At 43.6% G+C, this 11986-nt stretch overlaps 2 protein-coding genes across 2 annotated transcripts; both read left to right on the top strand. All coding sequences in view use genetic code 12, as the record gives it.

Moving 5' to 3' along the window:
• Positions 1–524: 524 nt before the first annotated feature.
• Positions 525–2045, top strand: PGUG_00697 (SNG1 family protein; the record flags this gene model as incomplete). The annotated part of the gene is made up of 1 exon (XM_001487270.1): positions 525–2045. The coding sequence occupies one exon, from the start codon at positions 525–527 to the stop codon at positions 2043–2045; it is 1521 nt and encodes a 506-aa protein (XP_001487320.2).
• A 216-nt stretch (positions 2046–2261) lies between these two features.
• Positions 2262–11861, top strand: PGUG_00696 (uncharacterized protein; the record flags this gene model as incomplete). The annotated part of the gene is made up of 1 exon (XM_001487269.1): positions 2262–11861. One exon carries the CDS (start codon positions 2262–2264, stop codon positions 11859–11861), a length of 9600 nt encoding a protein of 3199 aa, XP_001487319.2.
• Positions 11862–11986: the final 125 nt, after the last annotated feature.

The raw sequence follows: 11986 nt of genomic DNA, 5'->3' as shown, positions 1-11986 counted from the left end.
AAACCGACGTTTCGGCCAACCGATGTTTCGGCCGAAGAGCTTCATAGCCGAAATGCAAGGTTGTTTTCGATGACGCAGAAGGGGGTATTTGGATGACATCACTTGTCAACGAAGAGTGCGCTCAGTCTTATCTAGATGATTTTGCGTCCTTACCACTGCATTTCCGCTGACTAATTCACAACATTGATGATAAATGTCTTCCGCTAGTCCACCGAAGCTCAGCCGCGCGAAGGCATTGGAAAATAGAGGTGCGAAAAGATAAGAGTAAATGGACAAGAACACCAAGAGTTTACAGTGGGTCAATGTCACTAATTATCGAACATACGGTAGCCACGAGGCTTATAACCTATTATTTGGCTTTTAAAAATTTCATTGTGCCACCTTTGATGTATTACTAAGTGCAATTTTGACACAATCCGGTTATGCCGGGCCGCACGCCCTATGCAGAATTATGCACAAGCGTTTATTTTTCGAAAGCGTATATAATAAATACTTGAGCCCTTCAAGTCCATATTCTTGAGGCAATGGAACAGGGAAAGCAGTCGATATCGTCAGGTCAACTGACGGACAGCACAGGCGAGCGTCCTGTAGAACCAGTGGCTTTCACAGGCGGGGAATCTCAGCAGTATGACGATAGCGATGACCAAGCTTCTCGGAACCTTTCCAGACGCCAATCGATATTGGAGAAGGTGCAATCGAGGTATTCGTTTTTTAACCAGTCGTTGAGGGCGCAAAGGTCTCGTTTAGGAATCAAGTTTGTGTTGATCTATGTCATGATGGGAGTCTTGACCCTTGGTATATTCTCCATTTACTGGGGTGCCCTGTACAAGAGGAACGATAAGATCAAAAACTTCCATATGTTGGTGGTTATGGGTGACTCGGAGACGATAAATGGGGTCGAGCCTGTCATTGGAAACGAAATGAGGTCGCTTCTCAACACCACCACAGCCAAACATTATGGTACATGGGATATTCGCACCTATAACGATATTCGAGAACTGGGTTTAAAACATAACAACAATTCGGTAGAACAAGAGATTGAGCGAATTATCCATCATCAGAAGTATTGGTCGTCTATCTACATCAAACCCAATGCTTCATATAACCTTTACCAAGCGATACAACAGGGAGATGCATCGTATAATGCCACCAATAATACCATTGTCCTGATTTATGAGACAGGTCGTGACTTTTTAAACATGGCCCAGTATGTGCATCCCAGTATAAATGCCATAGAGAAGTTATGGTTAGCGGCTCAACCGAACGTGACCCTGGCATTAATCGAAAATATGGACAATTCATCCGACGTTCTTTCTAATAGAAACTCGGTAAGACTCGCAACCACCCCTCTCACGTTTGCCTACTATGACATTATTGAATACACCAACCCTGTGTTAGTGGCACCTAACCAAGTGGGTCTAATCTATATGATCATCTTGACATTCTTCCAGGTGGGTTTTTTCAGTGATGTCCATCTCGTGGTGGAACTGTCGTTCAATCTCAAGCGCCGACATTATCTTGGATACCGGATTTTATCGTCGACTCTTTCATATTTTGTGTTGTCCTTGTTCTTTAGTTTCGTGTCGTTGGCAATGCAAATTGACTTTAGAGTTGCTTTTGGTCATGCTGGTTTCTTGGTATACTGGATGGTGTGCTTCCTTACATTTGCAGCCGTTGGACTTGCAAATGAAATCATGGCCATGATCCTTATAGTCGTTTATCCGCCATTGGTGGGATACTGGCTTATTTTGTGGGTGCTTGTCAACATCTCTCCAACATTTGCTCCCTTCGAACTCCTTCCTGGCGTGTTCAAATATGGTTACGCAATGCCCATCCATGCATCTTCAGAAATATCCAAGGTGATTTTGTTCAATACCTGGAAAGGAAAGTTGGGATACAATTTTGGAATTCTTGTCGGTTGGGTAGTGTTTCAATATTTGACGCTTCCATTCTGGATAACCTGGTTCCAAAAGACAATTGGGAAGAGGAAGCAGAAAGCGGCTGCGAAAGCTGCGGCGCAAGCCGCAGAAAAAGACGCAGCTTAAGCAAGCGAATCACCACCTCACTTTTTTTGTGCCATACACGTTTGTTTATGTAAATGAGATCATAAACGTACATATAACTTTAACCAATATTTGCATTTAGACTGCTACACTTTGCTTCATCTTAGGCTTCCATAACTTGGAGCTTATAACTCATATACTCTCAGATTAGCTAATTTTCCATACGGAGAAAAAGTCGTTAATTGAATCTGAACTACCATGTCAAGGAACCCCAAAGAAGACATTCGGGGTCAGTTGTCGGATATCCAACTGAGGTTATTCCGCAAACCTGACGCGCCGAAGAAGGAGCCTTTGAAGAGCCAGGAAAACATATTAAGAACTGATCCCAATGCTGCCAAAACTTCCAATTCTAGATCGACGTCAATAGCAACTGCTACGCCAACTTTGGGTCCCGACACCAAAGGAAACGACATGAACTTTGTGGTTGGACTCAGTGAAAACTTGTTGGCCGAGTGCCGTAGACTCACGGCAGAAAGTCGCAAGTATAAGTCGAGAGCCAAGGCGGCTGCAGAAGAACTTCAGGATGTCAAGAACCAAATGTTAAGATTGAAGGCGTCGTACGAGTCGCTGTCCTCCAAAGAGCTGGCATTAAAAGATAAGAATTGGGAGCTAGAATCTGCTGTTACTACCCTACAAGAACAGAATAATACCCTTACCAAGTCCAATGCTAAATTGACCCAAGAGAGTCAGGACGAAAGTGAAAAACTCGAAACAATTCAAAAGGAGTATGACGAATTGAAAGTAAAGAATTTCCAGGCTACTCAGGAATTGCTGAACCTCAAACTGGCATTTAAGTCTGAAAGAAAAGAGCTCAACAATAGGATCCATGTTTTAAACGATGAGAATGACGAGCTACACAAAAAATTGAAGAGTTTCGAACCCTCGTCACAGGAGGTGACAAAGGAAACGATTCCAGTATCATTACCTGAAGATAATGTTGATGTGAGCCTCGAAAGCATTCTAGACAATTCATTCAGTCTTCCTACTGTATCTTTCAGAGAAGATGTTGACGCAAATCTCCGGGCAGAATCGTTGAGTGCTAACCTCAATTATGCTCATAAGGTTATTTCAAAGCTTCGCTCGTCCTTCTTGAAGCAATTGGAAGAATCGAAATCTTTGAAGCAAGCTTCACCCTCAGCCAAACTCACGACTAATAACAGCTCAGAACATCCTTTTGAGTCGATCACACCATCAAATAGAAAATCTAAGCTTATCGTTGTGGATGAAGATTCTGCTGAACCCAATGAATGGGATGAGTTCATGGCGGGAATCAACGAGACTTCACCCTCAAAATCCACGAAGCTGGAGAGACCCGCATCTTCCAATTTCACTGAGAACGTACCTCAGTTGGACTCCGATTCCGAATCGGATGTGACTGAGACATCTTCACTTCAAAGAGAATCTGAGATGAAAAATTACGCTGATTCCAAAGGTTTGGTTCTCTTAGATAAAGAACGGTACGATGATCTCTGTTCATCAGACATACGATCGGTTTCACAGAAAGCATTAATAGAAGAAGCCGACACAAGAGGACTTAAGACTTTGACCCGTGAAGAGTACAACGAATTAATCGATGAAACCGAAATGCGCAAAAAGCTCCGTCTGAGAGGGTTGGTGACGATCCCCGAAGTTGAACACGAGAAGCTAATGAAAGATCAACAATCTTTTATGGAGCCATCTTTAGAATATTTGGAAGCTAAAGCCGCATCACACAAATACGTGATGGTATCCGAAGATGCCAACAACAAATTGTATGAGGATCTTGCAAGGTTGCAAAATCCGGAATTATCACACCTCGAATCATGTGCTGCAAAATTGAATCACACCCTCATACCCGAAGCTGACTACAAGAGCCTCAAATCGACCGTTGCGACGCTCACACAGAAAACCACCAAGCCGACGGAGGAAGAAGTCAGAAAATACGCCCAGAAACTCAACTTCAAAATAATAAAAATGGAGGACTACTCAAAGTTGATTCACCCAAGCAAGGAGATGATCCAGGAAGCTGCGCATAAAATTGGTTTCGCAATTCTTCCCATAAAAGATCATGAGTTATTTATGAACCCAACCGAACCTTTCTTGCGTCAAAGAGCAGCCGAACTCAATTTGGAGACTATTGATAAGACAGCGCTTGATGAGCTCAAAAACATACAAGCAAACCCATCAATCTCTTTCCTTGAGAGTCATGCGAACAAGAACGACCATAAATTGCTTACATTGAAGGATTACGAAACGATGAAATCAGAGCTCAATTTTCCTACAGTAGATGCGTTGCTGACGAAGGCTTCTTCATTAGACCACGTTTTGGTTCTGAAGCAAGATCATGAAAAGTTACTTTCAGATGCAAACAGCCCAAGTTTGAGTCATATAAAATATCACGCCGACAAACATGGTTTGGTCAACTTGCTGAAACAAGAGTATTCAAAATTGTTTAAGAAGGCCAATGATCCAGCAGCTACAGAGATTGAACAATTCGCTAAGCAGAAGGGCCTTGTGGTGATGAGTCTTCAGGAGCACACCAACTTGAATGGGAAACTTGACAAACCATCTGTCAGCTATCTTCGCGATAAGGCAGCTGTAAGTGGCCATAAATTGGTGGAGGCTAAGGCGTACCAAGAAATCGAAAACCTTGCCAATAACCCAAGCATAAAGCATATTAAGGAGAAAGCGAATCAACAGAATCTTCAGGTTGTACCTGTAGATGAGTTGAAGTCTCTTGAGAAGCTTGCCAATGAGCCACCTAGATCTCATTTGGAGGAAAAGTGCACTGCACTCGGCTTATCACTTTTGGATACAAAGGAGCTAGAGCGTATTAGCATGTTGGCAAATGACCCCACTTTGAATCATCTCCAAGAGAAGTTGCAAAAGTTTGAACATGAATCTCTTGCAACCAAAGATATCAAAGATTTGAAAGATGCAGCCGCTAGTCCTTCCATTGAAGCTATCAAACGTGTGACAAGCGAATTAGGACAAACTGTCATTACTATTGAGGAATTTGCGAAGTTAAGCGAGGACTCTTCCAAACTACAGACTGTTCTTTTGGAATTAAGTTCAAAGTCGGAAAATCTACGCGCAAAGTCTGAGGAGGTAGATCATTTACAGAACTCTAATAGCGAATTAAGAGCTCTCAATGACAAGTTGACTGAGGATATTTCTGACTTGGATTCTCAGATCGAAAAGTTGAATGAAAAGCTACTGAACCCTTCGCAAACCTTTGTTCTTGAGGCATCGAGAAAGCTAGGCTATGAAATGGTGGAGATTGACGAGTTGAAGGACATGAAAGAGGAAATCAGCAACCCAACGTTACAGAGTTTGGAAGCGAAGGCTGCCGCTTTGGACCATGTCATTATTTCGACTACCATTTTTGACGAGCTCAGTGCAATTCAAAAGACTCCATCAATTAATTTTCTTCGAGAAAAGGCTCAAGAAAAGGGCTTTTCTGTAATCGATACTGAAAAGTTTTCTATCACGAAGCGGAATGCAGAAACGCCAGATGTAAAACACTTGGAAAATCATGCCACTAAGTTAGGCTACGAGCTCGTTGAGAGGGAAAAGCTTGCATCGCTCACAAAGTTGCTGGATTCAATTGGAAAGATCGACTTTGTGTCAGAGTTGGCGGATGGAATGGGCCACGTTTTAGTCCCAAATAAGGACCACGAGACACTTACTCGAAAGGTGACGAGTCCTACAATTCAAGAGGTCAGGGATTATGCCAAATTGCATCAACTGGTCATTTTGGCCGAGTCCGAATACTCGAAGCTCAGGAAATCAGTTGAATCGCCCGAACTTGAAACTATCAAATTGCACGCAGACCACTTCGATAAAGTACTCGTTGATAAATCGCAACTCAAAGAGCTTGAAAATCTTGCTTATCACCCACCATTGGAAAGAGTGCTTACTTCGTTAACGACCTACCATTATCTGGGAATAAGCACAAAGGATCTCGAAGCTTTGAAACTGACCAATGAAAAACCTACCGAGGAGTTCTTGAGGACCAAAGCAAACAAACTTGGGTTGGAGCTCCTTCCTACCACCGATTTGACAGAACTCAAGAGATTGGCCCATAATCCCGATATTGAGCATTTGCTGAAACTTTCGAAGGCTCGAGGGTATGTTCATGTGGATTCTGAAACGTACAAGCAATTGAACGCTTTAGCGAATGATCCACCTAAGGACCATATCGATGAAAAATTGAAATCGATGGATCATGCGTCATTGCCGTTGGACGAATTGAAATCTCTCAGATCGCCTTCTCTCGATCAGCTTAAAGAGCACTTGAAGAAGTATGATTACGCAACGGTGGAGAAGTCGGCGTATCAGAAGCTTCTTGAAAGGGTGCACAATCCTGATGTTACGCAGTTGTCTGCTGCTGCGGAAAAAACTGGCCATACATTGATTGAACGGACGGAATTGGAGAGACTTCAAGAAAAACTCAATTCTCCATCAAGAAAGCAGTTGGAGGATGCATGTGCCAAATTGAACTTGGTAGCTGTTGATGACAGTGAATTACAAGGATTGAAGGAGCAGTTGCGCTCACCAAACCTTGATAAGGTTGTAAAAGACGCCAGACGATTGGGATTGGAGACGCTTCCAGTTGAGGAGTACGACAAATTAGTTGAAAAAGTACGGAACCCAACTCAAGAACAATTAATGGATGCCGCAAAACATATTAATTCCACTGTCGTACCTCTCACTTTGCACGAGGAGCTCGTTCAAAAAGCAACAGAACCATCGATAACTCAGTTGCAGAGTATGGGAGAAAAGCAAGGCTGCAGCGTGATTAACAATGATGATTATCAACAACTCAAGAGGAAAGCAGAGAGCCCAACAACAGAAGAGTTAACTAAGAAAGCTGAGGTTCTAGGCTGTAAGGTTATAGAGGGAACCGCATACGAGTCGCTAGCAAACCCCTCGAGACTGACCTTAGAAAGCAGAGCTAAGAAATTTGACTGCGTGTTGGTTGATTCTGATGAATACAGAACGCTCAAGTTGACTTCATCGAACCCATCTTCTTCATTCTTGACTGCTCAGGCGGAGAAGAATGATTTCAAATTGGTTGACCAAACAAAGTACGACGAAATGGTGAAGAGTCTTGACACCCCATCTGAAGAGTTTATTAGAGAGAATGGCAGATTGATGGATCTCAAAGTTATGACTAGCGATGAGTTCCTGGCTCTAGAAACCTTGGCTAAGAATCCAGGTATCGAGCATATCAAATCAGGAGCCGAATCTCACAACCATTTACTTATCTCCAAGAATGATCACGAGAAGTTGGCAGCTAGGGCGAACAAATCTATCGAAGAGCTTGCTAAGGAATCCAATATGACTGTTCTTTCTCTGGGAACGTACGCCAAGCTTAGAGACGAGGTGGAAAGGCCAACCTTATCTTTGTTGGTAGAGAAATTGGATAGTTTGGGCTACATGGCAATTACGCTTCAAGAACACGATGAGCTTAATAAGAAAGCAAATAAGCTGTTAGAGGAAAGGACGAGTGAAGCAGGATTACAATTGATACAGCCTGACATGTTAACCAAACTCAAGGAAGACAATTCAATGTCTGCAGCGAAATTGACAGAGCAGAAGGAGACAATAGAGGGACTCAACGACGACATTGCAAACTATAAGTCACTCTTACTTTCAAGCGAAGAATCCCTTACAATCGAGAGAGAAAGAACTGAGGCTAATGCTATTAAGCTAGCACAGCTTCAAAGCGAGGCAAAAGACTTGACGAAGTCAATTGAAAATCCATCTGAGCTGTATTTGGCAGACAAAGCAGAGTCCTACAATCTTTGTCTTATCGACAAGAAGGAATGCGATGAGCTTCGTGAAAAGGCAGGAAGGTCGATCGATCAACTCAGCTCGGAGCTTGGCTTGATCGCGATTGGTAACGAGGAGTACGAGTCTTTAAAGAGAAAAGTGAGTGATCCTACTAGTGAAGAACTTAAGAAACACGCAGCAAATATGGGGTATGAACTAGTGCAGGCCAAAGAATGGTCTGAGCTTGTCAAGAACCATGAAGATCCTCCCCTTTCTTATCTTAGCGAGAAAGCTGATGCAAGTGGTAAGGTGATCATTGATTCCGTGGAATACAGTGAGTTGGTAGAAGCGAAAAAAGAACCACTCGAGCACCGGGCAGCGTCCTTAAACAAAACCTTGTTAGATTCTGCGGAATATGACCAACTCTTGAAAACAGCGAACGAGCCCAGCCTTGAGGTCGTATCACTGATGGCCGAAAAGCACGGTCATTCAATTATCCCAATTGACCTGTTAAATGACATTCGCTCGATTGCAAAGGAACCATTGGAGAGTAGGGCGAAGAAGGGGGGCTGTCTCTTGATTCCAGAGAAGCAGTACTCTGAGCTCACGAACTCTTTAGAGCACCCTGAGATTACCTATTTGAAGGAAAAGGCATCTGAATTGAATTTTGAGCTAATGAGTGTCACGGAATTGGAGGATATGCGGAAGAGATTGAAGCAACCGTCAATCGACGAATTAAAGAAGCACGCGGAAACCCACAGCATGAATATGATTGGGGTTAGTGAACTCTTGTCCTTAAAAGCTGCTGCGGACGAGCCAATAGAGTCAAAGGCTGAGAAATTAGGAGCAATCGTCTTGCCGCATACTGATTATTCTTCCTTACGCGAGAAGGCAGAGAAAACCTTAGAGCAGCATGCTAAAGAGAAAAACATGCGTCTCCTTTCTGCCGAAGAATTCAATGAGTTGAAGGCGCGTGGAGAGCGGCCCTCGATGGATTTTATTGGCCCTTATGTTTCCGCTTTGGGATTCAGTATGCTACCAAGAAAGGAACTAGATACTCTTCGTTCGCGCGCTGATGAGAGTACAGAAACTAAAGCTGCAAGAGATGGAAAGCGAGTTGTAGACTCGTTGGATTATGAGCAGATGGTGGCTAAAGCGGAGTCGCCTGATTTGGACCACCTCAGTGCCAAGGCCACTCCATTAGGCTACACTTTAGTGGACAACAAAGAACTTGAACACTTGCGAAGTGCAGAAAGTGAGACACTCGAGGAGAAAGCTGAAAGATGCAAAAAGGTGGTACTTGACGAGGACTCTCACAAGGAATTACTCGAGCCATCTGTTGCGAAGTTGACTGAGCATGCTTCCAAGAATGGTCTCTCCATCATTACGACAACTGAGTTGCTGCACCTTAAGCAAATTGCAGAAGAAGGTTTGGACGTGCAGGCGGCTAAACAAGGCAAGGTGATCGTGCCAGCCGAGGAATTTGATGAGCTTGTTGCTTCCAAAAAGTCGCTTGAGCAGGAAATCGAAAATCCTTCTCTTGACTTGATAATCAACAATGCTTCAAGTCACGGATATGTTGCAATTGAACAAGAAGCATTAGACGAATTGAAGTCGAGGGCCAACGAATCGGTGGAAATCAAGGCAGAGAGGGCCAACAAGATTTTGTTGAACGGTGCTGAATATGACGATCTCCTTGTCAAAGCCAACAAACCTACCATCGAAGAGATTAAGAGAAACGCAAGCATGAACGGTCTTATTACAGTGCCAGAACATGACTACGACACTCTCTTAGCTGTATGCAATGAACCTTTGGAAGCTAAAGCAACAGCCAAAGGGTTGGCTCTTGTACCAAGCAAAGAGCTCGACGAGCTTCGCAGTATTGAACGAGAACCACACCATTCCTTCTTACAAGAAAAGGGCTCTTTGCTAGGTCTTGCAATGATTCCTACTGCTGAATTGGGATCATTGAAAGAACGTGCATCAAACCCTACTCATTCTGAAATTGAAGAAATGGCGTCGAAGAGGGATTTGGCAGTTGTACCTACCGACCAATTGCAAGCTTTGAGAAACCTTATTGATGATCCAAGCATTAACTATATCAAGGATAAGGCTGCAGTACATGGCATGTCGGTAATTGAAAGCCATCTACTTTTCAATCTTAGAGATCAGATTGAGAACCCTAGTATCGACTTCCTCTCCCAAAGCGCACTGGGCCACGGGTACGTCACCATTCCCGAAGAAGAGCTTGAGTCACTTAAGGATGCTCTCAATAACCCAGGCAGAACTGTTTTAGATGCCAAGGCAGCTGAGTTAGGCTGTGTGATAATCACGCGAGACGATGTGGAAGCGATGCAAGCAAAGATCGACACACCATCACTTTCATACTTAAAAGAAAAGAGCAGTGCCTCGGGCCATACGATCGTTTCGGAAGAGAATTTACGAAACTTGGAAGAAGCTGCCAACCGAACTATTGAAGAGAAGGCAAAAGAAGCAGGATTTGTTGCCTTGGCTGGGTCTGAGTATGAGACTTTATTGAGTAGATCGAGCGACCTTGAACACCTTTCCAAACTTGTTGACAACTCAGACGAGTTGAAAGATATTTTAGAGAAACGAGGTTATTCCGTGATTACAGCAGAGGAAGCAAAAGAAGTGGATGTTGAAAGGATAATGAAGACAGCAAAAGAAAACGGATATATCGTTGTTCATGAAGACGACCCTACACCAGCAGATATTGAACACTTGAGTTCATGGCTCGAGAGTAAATCTGCTGGTTCATATGCGTCGAAGTCTCAAGATAGTACGGAGACCTTCGCTGACGCAGAAACATCGTTTGTTTTGAGCGAAGAAGAACTACAACTTAGTGCCGAAGCCCTTGGATATACTTTGGTGAAAGCTAATGAAGCCGTCAAATCAGAGACTCCACGCTCTATGGCACCGATTACAAGAAGAGGCTCTTCGCTGTCATTGGACACAATTGAAGAAACTTTGGACGAAGAGGACTTAAAGAGAATAGCAAAGCAACGTGGCTTTTTGCTCGTCCCCAGAAGTTCCTACATTTCATTGAGTGTAGAACAAGAACCAGACGTGGAAAATGTGACTGTCATTCCAACAACTTACTTCAAAAAGTTGACCAGCAATAAGGCGGACAACATGAACAATGTTGGCGATGAAGTCTTTGAAAAACATGCTATAGAGAGAGGATACATGCGTACACCTGACGTTTCGACACCTCCACCTACCATGGGTGCTATTGACGAATTATCTACCGTTGCACATCCATCTCCCGATGTCTTCACTCCTCCAGCAACAAGTAGGTTTTCCGACAAACAACGTCGGTATTCACCAGCGCTTTCCACCTCACACTCCATGCGGTCCAACTTATCTTTACAATCGATGCCCCGGAGTATCAATGCATCATTGCAAACCGCAGACATCTTTTCGATGGCCACCAATGTGTCACTTACCGACACCAGCATGATTCCAGCTATTACCCAGGTTGTTATAGGTGAGTACCTTTTCAAGTACTACCGTCGTTTGGGAGGCTTGAGTGCAATTTCAGAGACCAGGCATGAGAGGTACTTCTGGGTTCACCCATATACGTTGACACTTTACTGGTCCACCTCTAACCCTGTTTTAGGCAACCCAGCCGATGTGAAAACCAGGGCTGCTGCTATAGTTGGTGTCGAAAGTGTTGAGGATAACAATCCATTACCTACCGGGTTATACCACAAGAGTATTATCGTCCGTTCTCAAGACAGGTCTATCAAAATTACATGTCCTACGAGAAAGAGACATAATATCTGGTATAATGCATTGCGGTACTTGATTCACCGTAACGTGAACGAGCTTTCCTTTGACACGGAAGATACAGAAGACAAAGATGGCCCAGCAACACCACCAGCTTCTGGTCCATTATTTGAAACTGAAGACCGGCATGCTTTCCCACGAAGCAGTCTGACCAGTAGTGCGCAATTGGGACGCAGTCCCAGTAGCAAAAAGCTCAGTCGGCACTTTAGCACGTTGAGGAGAACTAAGTGAGGATTTTAAATATTAAAGGCTTATCGTGACCATTGTAGCTACAAGGTAGAGTATAGAATAGTGCTGCTGCCTGCGTATAGACTAATCTCATAATTCTGCATATAAATCGGAAGGTTCAACTGACA

Source organism: Meyerozyma guilliermondii, genomic scaffold (genome assembly GCF_000149425.1).
Source record: "Meyerozyma guilliermondii ATCC 6260 scaffold_1 genomic scaffold, whole genome shotgun sequence".
NCBI classification, from domain to species: Eukaryota; Fungi; Ascomycota; class Pichiomycetes; order Serinales; family Debaryomycetaceae; genus Meyerozyma; species Meyerozyma guilliermondii.
This window is presented reverse-complemented; position numbering and strand designations above follow the sequence as displayed.